Source organism: Zosterops lateralis (assembly GCF_965231275.1).
Source record: "Zosterops lateralis genome assembly, chromosome: 6".
Classification (NCBI taxonomy): Eukaryota; Metazoa; Chordata; class Aves; order Passeriformes; family Zosteropidae; genus Zosterops; species Zosterops lateralis.
In genome coordinates this window covers 47,611,325-47,636,329 of record NC_139761.1, presented here as the reverse complement: position 1 = coordinate 47,636,329, position 25,005 = coordinate 47,611,325, and the positions used below count along the sequence as shown (strand labels likewise).

Sequence of the window (25,005 nt, the reverse complement as noted above, 5' to 3'; positions counted from 1 at the left end):
TAGACTATGTACTTCAACATGCAGCTGAAGGCAGAGGGGAGAGAGCTATCTCGTTGCTTTTGTTTTGAAGAGAATCAAAATAAGGCATACAAGTTCGAATCTGGATTTTTCAGATCATAATTCTGTCAGTTCAGGCAAACTGGAACACAGGAAAAGCAGGCAGACCTTTCCAGTGTCTCATGTAATGCAGAAGAGCAACTCTTGCAGTATGACCTTTGCTCTAGGACAGCCTGGCCTTAGATACTTGGGCTCACAAATAAATACTCTATTCCTGCAGGAAGCAGAGAGCAAGCATCTCCTAAAGCATCTCCAGACAAACACAACGTCACCATGTGGTTATTTAACATTCAAATCAGATCTGAGGTCAGAGCAGCATGAGACACAGTGACAGCAAGAAACCATGACTCAGGCACTCACTGACACTGCTCCACTCTTGCTTGCTTGAGAGAGTCGGTGTCTGAGATTCCTCTTCCTCTTTTGTAGAATCAGGGTCACTTTTGGGCTCTGAGATTGCAGGAACTTGCACTTTGCAATCAGCTTTCTGTCTGCTGAATGAGAGTTCAGGAAGCCTTATTTCCTCATGCCTTTTCATACCTTGGGTTACACAGTGTCAGTGTGGAATCTGCCTTCTGTATACAACATCAGACATTTGGTACAAAGACCTCGAATTTTAGCTAAACATTACAGGCATGATATCAATAGAAGTAAAATGCTTGACTAAAAACTCATCTAGATATATTTTAAGGAATTTTGTGGCCTCTCCAGTTTAAATGGCTTCTTATTTACCAACTTTCTGTCATCCCAGTGAACATCTTGATCCACTGGTGCTCAACCACCTTACGAATTCCATGGAGGAAATGGAAACCAAGCTCTGCAGCAGTGACAAAGAGGAAGCTTTCAAAAGAGAATTACCATACTGCACAGGAGAAATAGACTTCACAGCTTCTGGGAAGAAACATGGAAAGGTATGGGCACTGAGGAGCTGTAACCCTTTTACAGTACTGCTGTTATTTCTTAGCAGTAAACGCAGAGTCTGCAACAGTGAGGGTCAATGTGCCAGAGTGAGGCACCACATTATACTCTACATGGGGACCATGCCTTCCTGAATATGAATGTGGTCTAAAACATTTTAATATTCAGAAATCAATCACTTGATTTGCAATTACATGATATGAGTACAGGTGATCACTTTTCCCTTGGAAAAAAAAAATCAGTTACGTGCCCTGCTTCCTTCGTTTTGTGTCCTTTCCCTGGTTTAACCCACCAAAAATTAATCATTGTGGACTTCTAAATACACTTTTGAGCTGTTTCAAGGTTTTCCCTAAAGTTCTCTCTCTGTTCTGCTGATATGCAGAGAGGGATGTATATGGACTAACCCACCTCCTCACTAGTCCCATGCACAAGCTAGTACTAGAGCAGAAGGAATTCCTGAAATCTGCCTCAAGGTTTTGTTTCATCATAAAGTCTTAAGCAGAAAACCAAAATATATACAGAACTGGAAGAAGCAATAGATTCATGTAAAGGTCCTCAAAAAATCAGGCAAATATTTCAGCTTTTACACCTAATCTGTTGCCTTTACTAGGCTACCATGAAACTGAAGGCAGTTCAAGAGGAAGCTCTAGGGGAGAGTGTGATCTGTCAGTCTGCAACACAGAACTAACCCATGGAACTGACCCTATTAGTGATGTGGCAATTATACAGAAGTCTGCTAAATTAATTTAAGTATTTAGTTTTCTGTCAAATCTTGCTCAGACAATTTTTTTTTAAATAGCCAAGTTGATGATAATTTCCCTCTGCATTTACCATGAGCAAACTATTTACTGTCTCTTTCTGTCCTGTTGTTATTCATTTGGGTTTTTCTTGTGTTTGTTGAAGTTTATGAAAGTCCGGAGTACCATTCACCCTGGAATCGTATTTGAAGTTATGCTCAACAAATGGAAGCTACCTGCTCCCAATCTGGTTATCTCTTTAGTAGGGGGAGAAGAAAATTTTCAGATGAAGCCTTGGCTAAGAGATGCCTTAAAGAAAGGTTTTATAAAGGCAGCTGAAAGCACAGGTGAGTGCTTTAGGCTTTAAAGAAGGAATTTGTATTCCTGATGGATTGTCACTCCTAGCCCCCAGTGATCTGGTAATGACAATGGGCCTTCTCACATGATTATTTTTGAAAATTCAAGACTTTGCTGAATGCAACCTACATGTAAATACCTTTGAAAATGAAAACGATTGCATTATAGTAGCAAAATTAAATTCTTTCAAAGCAAATTACTCTGGGTAACCCTTTCTGAAGTGTAAAATTACCTGATATTATTCCCTCAGAGGTGACACTAGAAAGCATCAAAAGAAGGACAAATACAATTGCTCCTCTTTTGTGCCATAACAAAATAATTCTGAGGAGAGCAGAGTAATTCTACTTCAACAAGAGTGAATTTAAGTAAAAAAATAAGAATTTCTGCATTCTCACCTGCAAAATACAGTGAAAATATCTGTGAGAATTTCACAGCAAGCTCTTTGTTTAGCTTCACTGTTCCAGACAAGATTGTACCAGTTTTGCTTTTTGTAATGAGACAGCCCAGTACCAGAGCTCTTTTTGGTACTTTAGTGCCACACAGATATTCTCCATCTGCTTCTGTACTTCAGACTGGGCAGCATCAAGATCCCCAGTTTCTTCATGTTACATATTTGAACAAAGCCAGCTTGCTGTTTACCTAGGGTTCTCCAAATGCCTTGTCACTGTACCAACACTGCTGTAAATCCTATTATCCTGAAGAATTCATTCTCCACACACCCACAAGAACAAGAGAAAGAACTTCAGATTAGGCAGGTTATGCCAGAGCTCTTCTGCTAGAAAGTGATTTCATGAAGCTGTTTAGGCCTCAGTTCAAGTCAACAACTTCCCTGCCTCTGTCCCTTCCCTCCTCCTTGTAAAACACTCAGACCTCCTGGTGCAGGGATGTTCCTGCTCATATGTAGACAGTGAGTAACTCCAGAGGGGACCCAGCATTCTTGATGAGCACATTAACATACAGATGGCAATGTTGCTTCACATGATATGTGGAGAACATTTGCTTGAGCTCCTAATTTCTTCTTGTTTTCCTTATTAAAGACTTACATACTTTGCATGGTTTTTTTTTATTCTGAAAGTTATAGTCCATATCAAGACCTGTCTTCACTTTATCAATTTTTTAAAAAATCCTTAAATCCAGTACTGTAAGTAATGTTACTTTGCAATGCAAAGGAATTACCTAACTGCTTTTTAAAATAATTCCAGGTGCCTGGATTTTCACGAGTGCTTTGCGTGTGGGAGTAACAAGACATTTAGTGCAAGCAGTCCGAGATCTTGCCCTGGCCAGCACCTCATCTACACTGAGTGTGATTGCCATAGGAATAACTTCACTCAGGAACATCCAGCACAGAGAAATTCTGGATAACACAAAGGTATTTTTCTCTCACTCCATTGTTCGCATCTAAGCTGCATCCTTGCAAAGTTTGTAAGCAGTTGGCAGAACAACTCTGATATAACTTTCAACACCAACACCAACACCAACACCAACACCAACACCAACAACAACAGTGGGGTTTAAGCTGTGTTTTGGGAGGAAACAGAAATAGAGCTGAAGGATGGTTAGATGATTCTGTGCCCTCTGTGCCCAGCGGGTGGCAGCATTAGGCATCAGCCCAGCGAGCAGGACAGGGTGAAACGTCAAAAAGGAAAAAGGGACTTTCCATGGATTTCTCCCTTGTCCACTTACTGCAGAAGCACTTACTCCTAGATATTACATAAACACTGCAGAAAGCATATTTCATATTATGTGACACCAGATATAAATATTCCAGGACAAATTTTTTCTTTAGGTAGCCACTGAATTGGTATTTAACACACAAAACCTTGCTCAATGCAACAGGTCAAAAATACCAGCCCTGCAGGATTTCACCCAGTTATGGGGAGCTCTACGGAACTCTCAAATTGTGTCAAGGGAATCAAAGTTCTCAGGAAGAAAATAAAAACAATACACCAGCAAATAAAAAACCTCACCCAATAAAACTGTTGCTGATAGTGTTGCTGCTGAAAGGACAAAGAAATGGAGAAAAAAAAAAAAAAAAAAAAAAGCATTCCCTTCCTGTCACTGGATACACAGTCTGTCCTAAATAAAACATTATAACAATAAAATAGGTGTTTAATGACAATGAATGACAGTTTCTCTGTACTATTTTACTTCCCTGAAGAAGCTAAGAAATCAATGACAAAGACAGCCTTTTGAATTTACACCTAGTTGTTCTCTCACACAGCCCTGGAATACCAGCTATAGAGGCAGACCATACCAGCAATTTATTTATTGTCATTGGTCTTTCCTTTTTTTTGTCAATGACAGCCACCTGTGTGCTCTAAAAGTGGGACTCTTCAGCCGGAAAACTTTAACCTATTTGTGTTGCAACTGGGCCAAAAGGGCCTCAAACGAAAGAATTCGGTTCATTGTGTTTGTGAATTTTGTTCAGGAAAGTCTGCAAATACAAACTCTTTCAGCTCCCTTCTAGGCTAAGTGACCCAAATGCATCTGGATCTTTCCCTATCAGCAGCTACAAAACAAGTGCACTCTCTTTTTATTTTCTCCACCTCAACTAAAGCCCAAATTCTTTGTCAAGGGATATTTTGCAAAGAGCATTCCTGACCCTGTGACTTCTGGCACAGCTTCCCCCCAGAGATATTTTGGATTTTAGTCAGTAACTTTAAGATAAAGGAATTACAGACAGGGATGTTGATCTAAACCCAACTGTCTTTATACTTGGCACTAACACAAGCAGCTTGTTGTATAAAACAGAGCTAACAACCCACACTAGCAAGGAGAAAAACAAGCCCTGAAATCAATGGATCCCTCCCATCTCTTCTGTGTTAATAATATGCTTTAAACATCATTGAAAGAATCACTTCCACATTTTCAGAGAATAAAGAGGAAAATCCCCAAGGGCCTTTTTCAATTGGTTGTTGTTCCTCCAGGTCCTAATCAAAGGCCACATCTCTGACGAGGAGGCTTAATGTTACATGGCAGCAGAATAGAGGCACGCCCTCTGTCAAAGCAAAATCTGAAGGAAATTAATTATGTCAAGAAGCTTTCCCCAAGGAATAAGAGACAGAAGTGAAAGAAATTTGTGGCACTTGCTGTTTGTAAGAAACAGGCAAGTTTACTGCTTATTAGTGTGATGAAAATGCCATACACAGTGACAACTGCCAAGCTGACAGTCTGTGTTTAGCCCAGCAACACTGCAGGAATTGGAAAAGAGGCATGATAGAAGGAAATGCAGATTTTAAACAGTTGTGTTAATGTATCTGCTTGCTAGAGGACAATGATTATGAAAATGAAAAAGAATAATCAGACTTTTACAGTCAGGAATTATGTATCAAAGAGGATGGGCAACAGAGAGAAAGATGTATTAAGAAAGAAAGGGGAGTTTGAAAAAGTGTACATACAGAAGTTCATGTGCAGCGCAATATTTAGAATAAAAGACTGTAGCAGGGGTTCTGTTTTACCTCAAAGATGAGTTTATGCAAAAAAACCCCCACATTAATAAATAATTTAAAGGTATAACACCACTCACCCAAAATAAAAGAGGATTCCCCTTTATAAAATCTGTCTGCCACTCTCTCTTTTAGAATGCAACTTCCAAACTGAAAATAACCATCAGACTTCATATAACCCTGTCAATTAAGTAAAGCTGTGTATAAATTGACAGGGACACGGAGCAGGCTAACTCATTCACTGGCCTAAACATAGACAAAACACTATTGAAATGAATAGCTTGGCTCTCTTTACACCAGCTGAGGCTTCACATCTCCATACACAATTATCAAGTCTCATGGCCCCTTTCCATTTGTCCAATAAACAATTCCAAAACCTGCATTCCAGAGACGATGATTGATATCACTATATTTTGAAGAGGCCAAGAGGGAAAGTTCAGGGACTCCAGCTAACATCCCTGCCAAATCTGGCTGCTTCCAGAAGGAACAGATTTTCCATCTTCACCTTTTTTTAAGGGTCTAGTCTATCCAAGAGTCTCACAGGTGGTGAGCTGTGCCAGGGCACACACAGCACAGAAAGGGAGAGGAAGGATATTAAAACACGGGCTGGGCTTTGCAAAGAGCACTGACATCTCCCCTTCTCTCTCCAGAGTGAAAGTCTTGTCCACTACCAGTCAGACGACAACATCCAAGGCCCACTGTATTCCTTGGATCACAACCATTCCCATTTTATCCTGGTGGACCAGAGCACACCGGAGGAGCCGGACGGAACCACCAAGCTCCGCCTTACCCTGGAGAAATATATCTCGGAGCAGCGCACGGGATACGGGGGTGAGCTGCTCCTGTAGGGGCATCTAATCTGAATGATGCTGATAGCACAGAGGGCCCCTGGCCTTATCAAAGGTAACTCCAGTTCCCACATCAGACAGTGGCCTACTTAGACAAGACCAAGTCAACACATTTGTCATCGTGTAAGAGGCAAAAGGTTGGTAACTTCTGGAGTTGAGAAAGCTGCTCTTTGAACCAAGAATCTGGACTTTTATTGAATCTCTTTAAATGTAGCTCAAAGCTGATCTTCAAAGCACAGCTCATATTGCCTTAAAAGACAACATATGGAAAATAAATCCAGCTTCAAGTGCCTTTACCAGTGGTTCTAAGAGATTGATAGTCATGGTTGTATACTTTTATTCCCTCTCACACGCAGAGTCTTGAATTGCTCCCACACTGCAAGAAAAAACTTGTTCCAAAATCCTCTAAAATATTTTAAGCCCTATGTGTTCCAGGATAAAATCTTATCCTGAGTAAACACTGTAGCATCTAACTTCTATCTGAATCTCTGTGACCTTTTTTTATAATAAGAACTAAGTATTGGGCAGGTCTCCTACTGCTATTTGTGGAAGGAACTCAGTTGTCAAGATAATGCAGTTACTTTTGCCTTTGCTTTTTTTGTGTCATACATGCAGTGCTAGCTGAGCTGAAACAGGAGGGAGAGCTGACTAGTTCACAGCTGTGTGCATCAATGGAATATCCACTTACACAGCCCATAGGGTGGTAGCACAGATGTACCTGAGAGCACAAATGCACCTGAAGAATCCTTACCTGGTGAATCAGATAGGAAGGACCACAGGCAGGCTGTAAGGGTAGCCTGAGGCTGCAGTGCTGAGAGTTACAAAGCAGCCTCTTTCTGCTCACAAACCAAATCTGATTGAACAAATCTCAGGGGAACATAATTCTGACGAAGAATGCTGATTCATATGACAAATATTTTGCTGGAACAGACTGAATTCAGTGTTATCTTCTATAAACAAAACCAATGTAATTCATTTGAGCTCATTTATAAACAAGCTGAGCAAAGCTATGTGGTTTTACTGAAGTAAAATACTTTATATTAAGGTCATGTGGAATTTCCCAATTCTAAAAAAAACACCCAGAAATCTTTTAGAGGAAATTTTTTATATTCTGAATATTCCTTACAACTGAGAACTTTCCAGACTCACAGAGTAAAGTCAGAATTCACCTGACCCTCCTCTGGTTAAATTTTATCTAAATCTATGGTAAATGAAGAATATTTGTAGCCTTAATCATACCTTGAGGAATCTGTAGTGACAGAGGTCACCCTTCAAAGAGCACCACATTAGAGAGGTGTGACAATACTATGCCATTCACTAAAACAAAATAAGTTTCTTGCCAACCATATCCTGCCTACAGCTCAATCCAACCTTATCTCTGTAGTCATCCCAAAAGAGATACAACAAATAGCAAGTAGAGATCTGTACTGAGTTTTGGGAAATCTACAAAGGGAAACATCAAAAAATTGTTTGAACCAAATGCCTTTTATCTTCCAGCTGAAAGAGGCATTCATCTCATGATATTACTGTTCTGACTGAGCTCCTTCAGGCCAATCCATAGTCACCTCTACGTTACAGAGTTCAGCATTTACAGTAAAACCATCCAAAACTATGTTGGCCCCTATGGGAAGATGGCTTAGGACAGGGATCCTGACATCATTTCTTCCCCTGATACCATGACATGTTAAATATTTCATTAGCATTTCTTTCAAAAGTATCAGAGTGTGCTGTTATTAATCACCACACCAGGCTGTGCTGAATAGAACTTTAAGCTGTTTAAGCAGAGTAGTAAATATATGGCTCCTATCAACTTGTATCTGACTCATCTCACCCTACCCAGTCTACACACTCAGCCTCTTCATATTCTTAAATCCTCCTTTCATAAGGCTTTTGTCCTGTGTTCCAGTCCCTTTTCCAGCACACACCAGGCACATACATAACACTCAGGACAAACAGAGAGCTTTTCACCTCTAACTGCGTGTTACTACAGACCCTGGTGGGTGCCTCTCTGGAAACCCACCAACCTTGTGCTGCCCCCTAATGCAGCTCCATTGCTCCCCAGCCTGACAACCCTGCAGTAAATAAATGACTTTAAAGCCAGCAGTGGCATGACACACAGAGGTGCCAATATTCACATTTTGCAGCTGAAGTCAGAACAGCCTGGACTGCTTGCCTGAGACCACACAAAATTTCCAGCGAAAAGGTGCCTTTGTCCTGAATCCTAGTCCAAGACCCCTCTGTTAGGTCAGTGTTATTCCCTTCCTTTGCCACATCCTTCTGCAATTGCCTGCCTTCTGCAGGTTCATGTAGGGACCAAAGCAGCACATAAGAGGAGAATTATTTTCAAGGGGTCAGCAAAATAGCAATAGGTTTGTGAAAGCTGCTACTTTTTAAAAATTAAACATTATATTTCACAGGAACGGGTAGCATCGAGATCCCTGTGCTTTGCTTACTGATAAATGGAGGACCAGGCACACTTGAGGTAAGAAGCTGTTTTCAGCCTTTAGAAAAATAAATTAACTCGTGCCAAGTAATTAATGGGAAGTTTGGCTGTATGACAAACACATCTACTGGCACTTCACATAAAGTCAAATTTCACATCTATACACCATTAAGAACTGAGTTCTGTTAATATTAAATTTGACAGTATTTGTTTGGGAGAAATATTTACTTTTGAATAGGCACCAGCTGATCATTAAAACTTCCATTGCCAGCTCGTCCAGTGGGAAGAAAGCATCCAAACCCAAAACTCACTCACAGAAACCTGCTCCAGGTCTAGGGAAACAGAAATTCTCTGTTATTACTTGAGAACATACACAAAAAAAGGAGAGGAATCTTTCAGTGCTGTTCAGCAACAATGACACAACTGTCTGTCCCAGAGCTCAGAGGAAGCACAAGACCAGGTTTGCTGAACATGCCACTTAAAATGGGAGTGTCCTGGTTCCACTAAGCAAAAGTGCATTGTAGGGTTGAAGACTGGATTGTTGTCTGATAATAATCCCAAGTCTTCTTCTGGCATGCAAGCTGCACCCCTTTCCAGAATAATGACTCCTTTCTGGGGATGTTTTCTAGTTTCAGTTTCTTGTATCTTGTCATAACTTTTGTCAGCTGGACTAAAACACACACTCATATTAGAAATCTCACTGTTTAAAAAAAGATTATGTCACCTCATGAGCTTGCTCGCTTTCTTTCATGAGAAGCTAAATATTGCAGTGTTTCCTATGTCTCTGATTCAGAAAAATCCCATGTTATGACATGTAAATCCCCTTTTCAAAGTTTTACAGAACAGTGTGACTGGAAGACAGAAAGTGACTGGCTGGAATTGATCTAAACTGACAAGTACTGGGAATGGATAACTGGCCACACTTTTTTAGAATATCAGTTTCTTAAATGGATTTCTTAAAATGGATAATACACACCAGAGACTATGAACTGTTTTAAAAAACCTCGATACCTAAACTAAAGAAAAAAAAAAAAACCTGCACCACAATTGAATCAATGCAGTCTTGTATAACTCCAGAGGAAGAAAGAGACTGGCAGTAAATAGACATTTTGGTAATTATGATGCCATGGCCTCTGCTTTCCTGTCTCAACAATCTGCCTGACTCATTCTAATTGCCCAAGTAATAGAATTAGTAGCCTTTAACTCTTGTAGTTGCTATGATTCAGTGTTTTTTTTTTTTTCTGTAGCCCAATGTTGTATTCCCACAGGCAAATTCCTGATTTTCAGAACATATTGCCAGGTTTAGCAGACAGGAAAAGAAAAAAAAAAAAAAAAAAGCTTATACAAAAAAGCCTGCTGATAATACTCTTGCACTTGGCTATGCTGAAACAGAGACTTCAGGGGGAAGAAAAGTCAGGGTCAAAGAAATTTTATGCATTGTTTGTCCAAATCAGGTTGCTTAGCTACTCAGCAGATGTGTCATGAAAAGAAGCATAATCAGAGGCCTATACATGGATGACCTGCTACAGAATTCAAAAAACCCTAATAGCTTAGAGGAGCCTGGACTGATTCCATAGTGAATCTGACTTAGGTACACATTTATTCCTGGTTTGCTAGAAGTCCTTCTTTTTGAATAACATTTTCTTTCCACTTATGAATTCTAAAAATGTCCTATTTTAAACTACAGAGAATTTGCAGCGGGTTGGAAAATTCTGCTCCCTGGCTTATCTTAGCAGGGTCTGGAGGCACAGCTGACATCTTAGCTGCATTCATGAATGACCCACAGCTTATCCTGCCAGACGCTGTTGAAAAACAATTTAAGGAGAAATTCCCTGCAGAGAGCTTCTTGTGGAAGGACATTCTCCAGTGGACAGAGACAGTGAGTTCAGATGTTTGAGAAGTCATCATGTTCACAATGCTGTCTCCTAACACTTGCAGCTTTGGTAGCCCCTTCAGAACAGGTTTGGCAAGAAGCTGCTCAGGAGTTTTGGGAACTCCAGTGCTTTGGCACTGGTGTCACATAGAATGCCTCTCTAGCATTAAAAATCAAGTGGTCATTTGATCATGCAAACTACTTTGTTCCTCCAGTAATTCAGCTGAACACTTAGGGCTCTGTCCTTCCTCAGCAACTTCCTCAAGTAACAGCCAGCATCCAGGGACCTGGCAGTCCTTCTGTAGGACATGAAGCATTATTTATATCCACAGCTGTGGAGCTTGTGCAGCTGTGACAGAAGAGACCTAATTCATGATCTACAGCTGTTAGATGGAAACCTAGCTGTGGATAAGCATGCATAAATTAAGTAGAATGAAACATGTTTAGAATTATCCTATTGTCAGTTACTTGTTCTTTACATATTATTGTTCTTAAAACAGAAAGACAAAACTGATTCAGAGATCTTCTTTACTCTTTGTCTTGGGAGACACTTGCATAAGCCTTTTAGAAACAAACACCCACTTTGAGATTGTCCTTGTGTGAACACTGAAGAGCACTGGGTGCCTCTGAGATAAACCAAGTCCACCTGACCTGGCACACTATTTATTCTTTGCATTCCCTGCCGTAATCCTCAGCTTTAAAAGTTCCACATACTAATTCCATTAGGAAGAAGTTCACCAGATCACTAACAAAAGGGGATGAAAGGCATCTAAAAGTAATTTTGTCAGAGGCTCACAAAGTCTCAGTGCAGCTGCACTGAGAGAAAGAAAACTCAATAAATAGAGAAGCAGAAGGAAAGAGAAAAATATGGTATATATATCAATATTTGAGGACTTTTACTCAGAGAAGAGTTAGAGACTATGCTTTTAAATAAACAACACAGAGAGCAAAACCTAAATGTCAGAATGGAATGGGGTAAAATGTAACTAGTGGTATGCTGGCTATAATGTGACTTTGACACAAATAAGAATGTAAGTTAAGGAAGGATCTTTTAATTAAAGCGCTGCTCTGGTTCTCAGGATAACCAAGTTCTGTTCCTCCTATCCTGGTAGGTCACTTGGGAAAGGCAGTAACTCCCTCTTTGCCTTAGGAGTTATGTATATATGGGAAACTAATAATATTTGCCTTCTTGCCAAACCTCAGCTTTACAATTAGTACATAAGTTTTTGGGAAATACTGTATGGATGATCTCCACTGGACATTTGGGCACTAATACACATGCAAAGGACGATGTGTAAAATTACTTTTTTTTCCACTCCAAATAGATTCAGAACATTATTTCACACCAACATCTTCTAACTCTGCACAACTTTGAACAAGATGGTTCAGAAGAACTAGACACAGTCATTTTAAAAGCTTTAGTAAAAGGTAAGGTACAATAAACAAACATTGAAATGCTTGTCTTATTTGACTTCTATGCCATAAATACATTTCCTCTTTTCCCAGTGCAAGTTCAGTTGACTGTTGGATCAGATTTCATTTCTGATGCACTGTACTTTTGTTTGTTTATTGACAAATTAACTGGCAGTTACTGTAGCTCTTGTAAGCTTCCTTTAAACTAGTGTTTGCTTTTTAATCTCATGCTATTTTATGGTACTATTTTAGTCACTCCTTTATTTCACTATCTGCTTCTCTTTATAACAGGCTATAAAAGAACTGAAATATACTAGAGCAGTATATTATTCCAATTAAACCATAAAAAAACCCAACAAACAACTCCATGAAAACAAAACCAAAACCCACAAGTAGATCAAAACTGCCTTTGTTTCAGAAACAATCAGTTTCTCCAATAAGAAATCTCCACGATATCTTCTGAGAGAAGACATTACTTGTGCTGCCATCTATTTCAGTTTCTGTTGGCTTAATGGGTTGTTAGCTAAACTTAGCATGGGAGGAAAAAAAAGACATTTTGTTCCTGATGTGCTAATTGACACGAGGCAAAACCAGCAGCTACTCCTGTCCCCTGCTTTCTGCAGGCCAGTGTCCTTCTTAATACACAACAGCCACTTAAGCATAATGCTTTAAAAAGAGAGTTCATGGAGAAAAAAATTAACATTTTTTTTTTAGTATTAATGTTTATTAATTTAGGAAAACATTGCTGTGAAGGGTCTCTGGATAAGCAACCCACAGATATGTGGTAGCTGAAGGAGAACCTGCATTGTTAATCGAACTACCAATGCTATATTAAATTAAACATCACTGTAAAGTACTGACTTTATTTGCATTTTCTATTTTTTTTTCCAGCCTGTAAAAGTCAGAGTCAGGAGGCTAAAGAATATCTGGATGAACTGAAACTGGCAGTGGCCTGGAATAGGGTCGACATTGCTAAAAGTGAAATATTCAATGGTGACGTGGAGTGGAAGGTACCAGGGTTTTTTTGCCTTAGAGGACACTCAGTGTATATTCCAACGTGTACAGCACACTGGAACATCCCAAAAGATGGCTTTAGTTTTTAACTCTATTTGCACACTCTACTGAGAGCTTGGGCAGGGGTATTATGCTTCCTGAGTCTGTTTATCTTTCTATATGATAATAGCTAAAGACAGAGGAATAACTCAGTGGTCATCATCACTTTCTTGAGCTGTTTGACAGCAACACTCTTTCACACCTCCCCTTCTGTATAGACCTTTAAAGCAAACAAACCAGTTTACAAAGCACAAGAAGCAGGCAGGTATTACTGTTAGAAGGTGGCATGAAGAATGTCACTGTTTACACTGCTGTATAAATACCCAGTGTGATTGGTACCTCATATTGAGTCCTACAGCATGCAATTTATGTTGATGTTTTAATATTAATGCTGGCACAGACATTTTGTCACAGAAAAATGAAGAAGGTTCCACCTCTTTCTCATTGTACTCACAGTTGACTGGTGGAAGAAAAAAATGTGCATGTCCTCATGTTAAATTTTACCTCTCTCATCATCCATCCATTATTACCCCCCAAAATTTTCATTTTTTGGTTTGTTTGTTTTTTTTCCCTTTCATCAATCTAGTCCTGTGACCTGGAGGAAGTGATGATGGATGCTCTGGTTAACAACAAACCAGAATTCGTAAAGTTATTTATTGACAATGGGGCTAACATATATGAATTCCTGACCTACAGTCGTCTGCAGAGACTCTATTGCTCCATTTCTCAGAAATGTCTCCTCTATGAACTTCTCCTGAAGAAACATGAAGAAAGCAAACTGACCTTGGCAGGGCCCTCTGGTCAGCAGCAAAACGAGCAGAAGGAGATGTCCCCCCTCTTCACTCTCAGTGAGGTCTCCAGAGTTCTCAAGGATTTTCTTCATGATGCATGCAAAGGTTTCTATCAAGACCTCAGACATGGAGGCAAGAAGAAATGTGTGAGTCACAACTTTGCATGGTAGTTCTGCTCCCCTTCAATTCATATTTTGTACTATTTTAACTAGGTCTAGCCTTTGGGGTGGGCAGGGAACAGATTTAGTTAAAGATGTATGGGGAATACAAATAAGATTTACATTTACTGAGGAGTAATTAGACATAAAAATAGTGATCTGCTTTTCTCATACAGAACTTTAAGTAGTACTGGAAAGGCAATTTTTTTTCTAGGAGAAAGAAAAGCAGTCAATGGAGATTTTCAATCCCATGTCTGAAAATGGTCATGTTTGTACACAAAACTATTCTCAGATTTATACTCTGTACAAGTAGACCGTACTCAGATATATTGATATTCAATAATATCCAGTATTTGATTTGTGCCTTTAGATAATTTTAGTCTTTTGATGGATTGCCAGAACAAAGAACAAGAAATAGGAACAATTGTGTGACATGGCCCTGGCAAGTGTGCTGGCCAACATATGACAAGGATAGTATGTGATGGGGATACCAGTGTGGAATGTCTGTAATCCACAGCAGGGCAATAGATGCATCATCACTTTTACATTTTGGCAGTGTATGTAACATTAAAATGCCTAAATACCAAAATGCTTGCAAAAACATTGAAAATAAATTTGGGTGCAAAGCTTCTAAACAAAGATGTATAAAGAAATTTCATTAGGGTTCAGTTTCAGACAAACTAAACAATTAACTCTTTTGATATTTGCCAAGTTCTAATTACACCTAGAAAATGGTTAAAATTAGAAATTAATTTTTAAAAAAAGAATCTTATTTGAGACCTTAAATCACTTTTGCTTTGATAAAGCCTAGTTAAATTAATTGGTAGTATTAAAAATTAAGTTTGATTCTACTCAGGGTTTCTTCATTCACAAGGATGAACAACTTGAGACAATACCTCTGAAGTCACTAAGCATATTCCAGACTTACAGATTTGCCAGAAATAAAAGTCTGTCCCCAAAGCCTCACTGAACCTTTCTGGCATTTGGCAGCAAGTTAAAGCCCAGTGCTGTAGATAAGGCCCAATTCAGAGATCAGCTCCTGCTGCCTCATAGCTTTTTCTCTTTTAAAGCTTCTTCCCATGACTGAATCCCATTATCACTGGCAACAGAAAGAGCATCACAATACTGGGATATCAGCATCACTGCTGCCAAATTGTGTGTCTTTTTTCAAGTTAGGAACTAGTGGTTACAAAGACAAGTGAGACTTTTAGGATATCTTTGTCTCCTGCAAGGCTTTCAATGCAATTTAGTTGATTCAATAGCTCATTACAAACTGAAGAAATGCCCCCCCACCCCACATCCCCCAAAAGTGCCATTAAAATAAATTTGAACAGAATGCCAAAATTTAAATTATTAAAAAATACATTCTCACAAAAACCTGTTTAATCAAAAATAAATACACCCTGCCTGATTCTAACCAGCACAATAGATAAAAAAGTAGTTTTTAAATATACTTAAAACTCACAACTTGACCTAAGTGGCTACACTTCCTCTTGACAATTTTTTTATCAAGTGCTAAAGGAATAAGCAGTGTTCTACTTAAACTGCTCTCTGCATGGGGGAAAGGTTTCTCAAAGGAAGGACTAAAAAGGGGTATTGATGTACTCTATTCTTGTCCCGTACCGGGCCTTGGCGAGATTTATTTCTGCTGAAATAAAATGCCTTTTGTTCCCTTTTCTCTGAAGCCGTATCCTCTGTGGCAGCCCAGCAGAGCCTGATATAATTGAAGGCAAGCTCAGATTAGTTAATCACAGGTTTGCCTTGTCTGATATTACACACCAGTGGTGAAACACCAGCCTCAATAACGTCAATGAAAACTTTAGCGTTGGCTTCAACTGAGTCACCGTTTCATCCAGAATGTTCTCACACATATTGGGTTATATCGGAAACACAAGGATCCTTTAACTCAGTAAAAAAATTAGCTAATTACCTTTTGGTCCTAATGAAAAAAAAAAGTCAAAGAAATGTGAAGTGGCCAGGGAGGCTGAGAGCATCTTGGATCATGTCATTTGCCCAGAGTGAGACTGCATATCGGGTTTTAAATTCTGCAAACCCTATTTCAGGACAAAACGAACGCAAAGCGATTACCTGGGCCCTTGGATATGAACCAGAAAAGCGAAAATCCTTGGAGGGATTTGTTTGTATGGGCAGTACTTCAAAACCGGCACAAGATGGCAAACTATTTCTGGGCTATGGTAAGCGCTGAGCTGGAGCTGCTTCAGGTGGAGTATTGACATATTTCAAGTTTACGAGCTTTTTTTTTTTGCTCAGCCTTGCAGCTCGGGATGACAGATAGGTTTGTTTCCAAAACACCAGAGGTGGCATTTATAGGGCTTTTCATCTCTGCGCGGGAAGAGCGGGAGCAGGAGTAAATCAAGCCCAGGCTGCAGCTCCTCTCCCTGCTCCCCATGGCTCCCCATGGCTCCTCTCCCTGCTCCCCATGGCTCACGGCTCCTCTCCCTGCTCCCCATGGCTCCCCATGGCTCCTCATGGCTCCTCTCCCTGGTCCCCATGGCTCCCCATGGCTCCTCATGGCTCACGGCTCCTTTCCCTGGTCCCCATGGCCCCCCATGGCTCCTCATGGCTCCCCATGGCTCATGGCTCCTCTCTCTGCTCCCCATGGCTCCTCATGGCTCCCCATAGCTCCCCATGGCTCCCCATGGCTCCCGGCTCCTCTCTCTGCTTCCCATGGCTCCTCATGGCTCCCCATAGCTCCCCATGGCTCCTCATGGCTCCCCATGGCTCCCCATGGCTCATGGCTCCTCTCCCTGCTCCCCATGGCTCCTCATGTCCCCCAATGGCTCCCCATGGCTCATGGCTCCTCTCCCTGCTCCCCATGGCCCCCCATAGCTCCCCATGGCTCCCCATGGCCCCCCATGGCTCACGGCTCCTCTCTCTGCTCCCCATGGCTCCTCATGGCTCCCCATGGCTCCTCATGGCTCCCCATGGCTCCTCTCCCTGCTCCCCATGGCTCCTCATGGCTCACGGCTCCTCTCCCTGCTCCCCATGGCCCCACATGGCTCCTCATGGCTCCCCATGGCTCCTCATGGCCCTCCATGGCTCCCCGGCACAGGTTTTGTGCCTCCCACAATGGGCGATTGTTGGGCTCCGGGCGTGTCGGGAGGGGAGGATGGGGCAAGGAAACATCTTTGGTTTACGTGCTCTCCGAGGCTGAGCTCTGAGCTGGCATAATCGGCCCCTGTTTCACAACACAGCATCTGGGAGCCTCCCTGCCCCCACAGAGAGGGAGAGAGAGCTGTGTCTCCATCACTGACCTTCCAGGGGAGCCCACACCAGGCTGCGGGTGTGGGCTGTGTGCGTGCGGACACATCGGCTCCTGGCTGGGCCCTGTGTTTGTGCTCCCCGGGCACACAGCACATCCCTGCTCCGTGCCACAGCTGTGCCTCTGCCAGCTCTGTGCCCTACAGCTCTGTCACAGCATGGACGTGATGGAGGTACCAAGACACAGGGGGGATGTGCTGCTCTATAATCCAGAGTATGTTATTTGCCTTTCAGCCCTTGATTCAGGTCCCTCTAAGAGCCTGGACCCAGAAGTCTCCAGCCTTACAAGGCACAAGAGCTGCCATTGTGGAATAGTTTGGGTTGGAAGTGACCTTAAAGATAATCCAGCTCCAATCCCCCAGCAAGGGGCAGGGACACCTCCCGCTAGTCTGGTTTTGCTCAATGTCCCATCCAGCCTGGCCTTGAACACTGCCAGGGATGGGGCAGCCATAATATGTGGTTTTAATTCTCAAATATCGTCAAAACTGTCATTCTGATCAGCATTTTCGACTTTCAAATCTGTATTGGAGGGAAGACTTCCCTTGAAAGGCATGAACCTTTTACTGTTGGGTGTCTTGCATAGTGGAGGTGTTCCCCGTTCAGAAATGCCCTCCAGTGGAGGGTGACAGCAGCACCCCTGTCAATTCCACAGGGTCAGGAGGGTGTAGCTTCAGCTCTGGCAGCCTGCAAGATCCTTAAAGAGATGTCCCGCTTGGAGACGGAGACCAAAGCAGCCTCCATAATGAAAGAGGCCAAGTATGAGCAGCTCGCTGTTGGTAAGTAATGGCACTTTTTGAATGGCATTAAAAATTTAAGAAGGAGCTGCCATTGGAAGGCAAGCAAGTGAAAAAAAAAAAACCAAACAAAACTATTTCAGTTGTAAGAGGTCAACTGTCATGAATAATTTAACAGCCTTGCAGCACAGGCAGTCCCAAACATTCAGATACAGAGGAAAGACTTTAAACCCACTCATTTTGGAAAAATCTCTGTTCCAAGACAGGCCCCCTGGGATGCACAGATACTCTCCTGCTGCTTGTTGGTATTTTAATTGTCTGATCTTAGTACAAGGTGTGTTACAGTGATGTGGAAGACAGAATAACCAAAACACTTCTAGCCTCACAGCAGTCTGCTCTTCCTGCAATATCAAGCTTGCTCTGTAAGGGCCACTAGAGCAACAAGTTTTAAGTTTTGTCATTGCAGCTAAAAATAATTTAAGATTACCTCACTCAGAAGAGGGCCAAGTGCACTGCAAACTGCAGTGAGGCTCAGGCTGGTTTCGCAGCAGACAAGATGCCCCTCCCTACAGCAGTCAGATCCAGGCATCCGCAATGCTGGAATGCTGAGCCCTCTCCTCCCTTTGCTTGCTTTAGAAACAGATGTGTGCACACAAGCTTCTCTGCTGATCTGACTTCAGTCCAATTCAATCCATACCTTCACTGCTGTGAGGAGAGGGCTTTAAAATACATCCCACATGGAAACAAACACAGAGGCTCCTCTCCCTTTGAGAGAGAGGTACTTCATCAAGCAGCTGAAGGCTCATGCAGGCATTGCTACATTATTGGCACACAGATCACATTTTCCCTTCTTCTCACAGGGCCATTGTTATTCACAAAAATTAAAAATCAGGTTCTCATTCTCATATAATCACAGGGCTCAAGTAATTTAGTCATGGAATTATGGGGCCTAATCCAATTCACAGAACTTCTGCGTCTTGGCTTTGATAAGTATTAGATCAGATCCTTAGTTTTAATTTCTGGCCTTGATTATGCAAAGCAAACTTACTTTAAGAATGATAAATACCCCATCAATGAGAAAAGATGTCTGTATATCATTTTAAGTGCCCTTGATCTTTTTGCCCAGCCTCACAATGTAACAAGGTGTGGGCTGGCTTAGGAAAGGTAATGAGATAATCAAGTCAATCAGTAAAATGGAACAGACACAAGAAGTCAGATCTTGTCTAATGAGAAGATGTTGATTTTTTTTTTTTTTTGGACTGTTTAAATTTATCCTGGTTTCTAAGCTCCAGGACCAGTTTCTCAGGAAACAACTATGCCATAACACTCCTCCAAGTCTAATATTATTTTATGTCAAATAGCTCTGCCTTAAAATGAAGGATTTGTTGTCTACAAGACAAAGCTGAGCTGCTTGTCTTCTTTAGTCTGTTTAGGAGAATGAGGACAGCATGACAACTCATCCTTCAAAGTGTAAGAGGATCACCCAAGAGATACATTTTTTATTTTTTGTCTGTGTTTCCTTCACATGGCAGAACTGTTTAGTGAATGCTACCACAACAGTGAGGAGAGAGCATTTGCTCTGTTGGTGAGGAAAAATCAGTACTGGAGCAAAACCACCTGTCTTCAGCTGGCCACAGAGGCAGATGCAAAGTCTTTCTTTGCCCATGACGGTGTCCAGGTAAGTTTTACATGCCCCAGGGCCTAAAGTTGGACACAGGAGAGGACAGCACAGGGAGTGAACAACCCCAATGAATGTACTCCCCTATGAACCCTTCTTGGGAGAAGGGACTCTTCTCTCCCCCTAGCAACAGACAAAGAGGACATTATACCATGTCCTTGCCAAAGCAGCACAATTCCCCCTTTCCCCATCCTCTCATCCAGTTGGCACACAGACCAGTGCGCTGAGGAGAAGGCTTAGCCCTTAATCCATCGTGTGCTTTTTACTTTTTATTCCTTCCTTGCTCACAGAGAAGCATCAGAAAAGCACTGTAAATCTGCCTGGGGCATAATGAAGCTGCTCCAAGATGTGAGGTAACTCCTTGTTCAGATTCAAGAGAGAGCTCACTGATAAAAGTGAAATTAAATTACTATTCAGCTTTGCTCTCACGACCTGACTTCTCTCTGCATACACAAAGCTAAATTAAGAGTGATGCTGCTTTTATCTCCCAGTGCCTGACTTGGGCTTCCTTAGTACTACAGATGTTGTTTAATTCCATTTGGCTTGCTGTTCTTTCCACTGGTCTCCAAATAACTCATTGCATGCTCAACACCTGCAGAAGGACACACAGAGAACCTGTTTGCCCTGAAGCTGTGAGGTTTTCAGAGCATTCACTGCCTTAGGAGTCACTGAACATAGGTGTACTTCATCTGCCAGTATCTTTTTGTGATGTTAAAGCCATCTCTCCTCTTCTTGACTTTCAGGCCTTCCTGACAAAAATATGGTGGGGAGATATGTCTACAAGCACACAGATCCTCAAGTTAATCTGTACATTCTGGTGTCCTTTCCTAATCTACACAAATTTAATATCATTCAGGTATAAGCATAATTATTTGTGTGCACGAGATAAATAAGTAACTGATGAAAGATAAGCCATTAAAAATATCCAGACCCAAAATTTCTCCCTGAAATGATTAAAACAGTAACACCACCTAATATCACCTAACCAAATCAGTTTTCTACAGGGCTGAGTGATTTATCTGTCCTGTGCTAGTGCCTGTTGCCATACTTAAAAAAAAAAACAACGTCATGGTTTCACATAGATCATTCTATTTTGCACAGCCCAGGAAAGCCTGTTGGAATTCTATCAGCTCCAGAGTCTACACAGCAATGTGTAGAATATCTGCAGCTGTAGCACCATTTGTTTCTAGATTTGGAGATGTCTGGCTCAAACCTCAGTATCTTATCCAAGGAAAACAGCCATCACAAAGCAGTGTTGTCAGCCATAAGCCTTGATAACCATAAGTCAAGCTTAAAAACACAGGACTGACATTAAATTATCAGTCAATCAAAATCAATTAAGATTTTTGAATTCGGTGCCTTACAACCTTAGGTTTTCCTGAAAAAAAGTCCATGCACTATAAATCCCTACAAAGCAAAACAAAAAAAAACCCCACACCACAAAAGCCAGCCAATTAAATAAAATAAAATAAACAGAAAAGAAAAAAAGAGCATCCAAGCTCCTCAGATGGTCATAAAAATTGAGGATCTGAAACTTTAGGAAAACCTTATAACATCCAGAGAATCATACACAAATCATAAGAACTGGCAATATGAAATGACATGATATTATGAAATACATGTTTCTTAACTCTTAAACTACATAAAAAGCAAGAGGAAAACTGGTTTGGCAGTGCTGACGTAAGATTTGCCTTCTGCCAGTATCACTAAAGACGACCTTCTAGCTGCCAGATTTACAAATTCATTTAATGTGATATTTTGGTAAAGTTTTCATTGAAAGGTTTAAAAGATTATGTATAATCAGAGCAATCCTTTCAAATTTCCATTTTTTTGCCTCCTTTCCCTGGAAATGCAAGAACTGTCTCATGTCCCCTACTGCTTCTGGCATTTCTCTTCTTAATTGCTACTAAGACTAATTAGGAATGGAGCATTGAGCAATTCTCTTCTAAGACTGACTGAGGGAGTTATTTCTGATCAAATCATAACTCGTTTGAGGAAACTGAGCATCCTGTTCCATTTTTGTGAGGCATGCCAATTATCACTTCTCTGAATCTTGTGGGTGACTTCAGCCTCCTCCTTAAAAGTAAACAGAATTTGTAAGGACAAAGTTTGTGCCCTATTTCACAGCTCCCCAACAGAGCAGATCCAAAATAAGTACATGCTAGCAGTTCTGTATCAATGTCAATTGAGTAGTGAAAACGGCTAAGCATCATCTTTTAACTAATGAGTCCACTTCCTTACAGTGAGGAAAACCAATCAAACTATGAGCCAGAGTCATTTAGAGAGCAGGACAGTTTGGATTCAGAGAGGACTCCGTTTTTCTCCAAGGAAGAAGATGGGTAAGTTTAAAACCATCAGCTAATGTAACTTTTATGACAACAGTCAAAGAACAGGACATTTCTTGTGGATTAGCGACCAGTTAATGATCTAAGGAGCAGCTGAAGGGCCAAGAAAGTCATTACTCCTCAGGAAGTGCTGTGCCCTTTGATTACTGCTGTTGTTGCTCTCTAAATGAATATAGAAAATAAACAGGGATATAGCACTGCTTTAAGAGGACACCAGTTTACTTTTTCTGAGCAGGTAATTTCTACAGAACAAAGAATTGACTTGGGAATCAAATAGTATTTCCTGACATTCCCATCAGCTCATGATGACCAATACACAATCAGTTTTAGGAAGTTATCAGATTATTGAGCTGAGCAGAAAGAAGGTTCTCAGCAAAACCCTACATCACTGTGTACTTTCTTACAAAGGTGTGCTTGCACCCATGAGTACCAGGGAATTTTACTTTGAGTCAGCTTCTCATGGTCTTAATCTATATTTTAACAGATGAGCCCTGAGGAACCTTATGAGTTAGAGGGAGCATGACATGAATGGATAACTGAGCACAAAGGTTTTATCAGTTCCTTGTGGTCAGTCATAGATCTTTGATTCAGAACAGAATGCCCCCTATACCTCTGCCACACACTCATCACCAAAACCTGATAGACCACAAGGACTTAAGCCAGTATAAAGACTTTTGATTAGCACAAAGTCCTCTTAATGGCTCAATGCTGCTAAATTGCCAGTTAGTTTTCCCATGATTTAAAGAGAACTCCAGAAAAATGTGAACAGTAGAGAGGAAGCATCAGCTGCAGTATGAAGTCCTGGACTAAGTCAGTTATTAGGTTCTATTTTTACCTCTGGCATTTAACTGCTGGTATATTGGAGAAAATCATTAGTTCTTCTCTCTCCCTCCCTAACCTATAAAATAGGTGTAAAAGCGCCTGCCTCTTGGGAGCTATTTGTAAGCAATATCATAAAGCACTTCCATATCCTGAGTGCAGCATGGTTTGGTCATTACATTCCATGTTCCAATTGCTATTATCCTAGCAATTTATTTTAACAAAGAGGCTCTCTCCCTCCCAGATCTATTTCAGCATCTTACAGTAAAGCTGCAATTATCTGTTTATGATATTAGCCTGTTACCATGGGAATGTATCTCATGATGTCATAAATTGAGAGGTAGTACAGAATCAAGTATATAGAAAAGATTGGCCACAGAGAGAACTTTTTCCCTATAACAAATGCATTTAATAATTAGCAAGATTATCAGAGGAAATTAAAAACCAGTGAAGAGTCATTGTTTATATTCTGTGAGGTGAAATTGAAAACATACCCTAGTGTGCACATCCTTTGTTGGAGATCAAACTTCTCAGAGTAAGAATCACAAAATTAAAGGTCCGATAACATCCCTAGCTTACACAGGAGAGCATTTTATGTGGAAACAAATCCTCAAACAAAGATCAAATTGCTATCAAACTTGCATTTTCTGCACAGGATAATTTCCATTGCCAATAGATATCACTTCATGTTCCAAAACACAGCAAAACAGCTGTAGATGTACAGGTCAAATTTCCCTTCAGTTACCAAAATACTTGCGTCATTCCACCACACTCAAAGGCAACCTTAATACATAATTTATGAGGTCAACTCTTTTTGCTAAAAGGCTTCTATATTGCTCTTTTTTTTGCAACTTACTCTAATTTAACCACAAAGGGCAAGATGTCAGTTCTGCAAAGGAGCAGGGCATTCTTCAGTAGATCTATCAGATTCCAGGATAGTCAAGAAACACGGGCTTTATACGATCCAGCACTTAGAGACTGGGTCAGAATTTTAAAGTCACAGCAACAACAAGAACTTCCCCAGGCAAAAAAACGCAAGAAAATTTCAGAGCCAAAATAATTAAGAGCTGACTCACAAAAATTCATTGGCCGTTTTCTTTTTTTTCCTGTTATTTAGGTTTATAAAGAGCAATTGCTGTTCCTCCTCTCCTTGTGCATTTGCACTCCATGCAGGAACACAATTAAGTCAACGAATAAAATTAATACAACTAAACTGAAATGACAAAAAATGTGCACATACTTCTGATGTGACTTTGTTTTCCAAAACCTTATTTTGGATTTCAAATATTTCTGCTATGGCAATGTGATTGCTCCGACTTCTACAGCCTTCCCCCTTGGCCAGCCCCAGCATCTGCCTGTTACTATCTTACAAGAAGCTTTATATAGAATAATATTGAGCCTATTCCCATGAACTAATTTTAGGAGATTGTCACCAAGCATGTATTCTTTTTGGTTTGCAGAGGAAATGACACATTGGAAAAACAGAACCCTTCTGCAAACACAGCATGGGCGACATTCATGTTTACCCAGTGGAGAAAATTCTGGAGTGCCCCTGTAACTGTGTTTATGGGGAATGTTATAATGTATTTTGCTTTTCTCTTTCTGTTTACTTATGTCCTTTTACTGGATTTTAAACCACCCCCACCTCAGGGTCCATCTGTTAAAGAAATTGTACTCTACTTCTGGGTGTTTACCCTTGTCTTGGAAGAGATCCGACAGGTGAGTAACCTGTGTCACCTTAGTGACAACAGAGTAAAACTTGCAGCAGTATTTTCAATAGATTTACCATTTGTATAACTGTACAGGCTTGGAGATTCCAAGTGTCAGGTGCACAGGTGAACACTACAGAACTTGCCTTATCCTAAACATCTCACCTCTCTCTTACAGAACAAGCTCTTTCTCCACCATATAAACCTGCAGCTCTACCTCTGTTTTTCCATCCTACTGCAGCCCTAGCCAAGCCAAGTGGGCTGCCAGCATTCAGATAGTCTTCACTTTGTAAAGTCCCTCTCTGATTTCACTCCCCAGAACTAGGTCCTCTCACCACAAATAATGT

The 25,005-nt window shown here is 40.9% G+C and overlaps 1 protein-coding gene across 1 annotated transcript in view; it reads left to right on the top strand.

Moving 5' to 3' along the window:
- Window positions 1-848: 848 nt before the first annotated feature.
- TRPM5 (transient receptor potential cation channel subfamily M member 5) overlaps window positions 849-25,005 on the top strand; it is a gene marked incomplete at its 5' end in the record, with an annotated part of 38,731 nt that continues 14,574 nt past the window's right edge. The window contains 15 exons of the mRNA XM_083864205.1: window positions 849-965; window positions 1,876-2,056; window positions 3,269-3,435; window positions 6,163-6,343; window positions 8,778-8,842; window positions 10,491-10,682; window positions 12,002-12,104; window positions 12,981-13,099; window positions 13,729-14,079; window positions 16,155-16,286; window positions 18,026-18,149; window positions 19,640-19,785; window positions 20,529-20,641; window positions 22,029-22,124; window positions 24,410-24,668. Coding sequence (XP_083720331.1) covers window positions 849-965; window positions 1,876-2,056; window positions 3,269-3,435; window positions 6,163-6,343; window positions 8,778-8,842; window positions 10,491-10,682; window positions 12,002-12,104; window positions 12,981-13,099; window positions 13,729-14,079; window positions 16,155-16,286; window positions 18,026-18,149; window positions 19,640-19,785; window positions 20,529-20,641; window positions 22,029-22,124; window positions 24,410-24,668 — 2,346 coding nt within the window. The remainder of the gene's footprint in view (window positions 966-1,875; window positions 2,057-3,268; window positions 3,436-6,162; window positions 6,344-8,777; window positions 8,843-10,490; window positions 10,683-12,001; window positions 12,105-12,980; window positions 13,100-13,728; window positions 14,080-16,154; window positions 16,287-18,025; window positions 18,150-19,639; window positions 19,786-20,528; window positions 20,642-22,028; window positions 22,125-24,409; window positions 24,669-25,005) is intronic.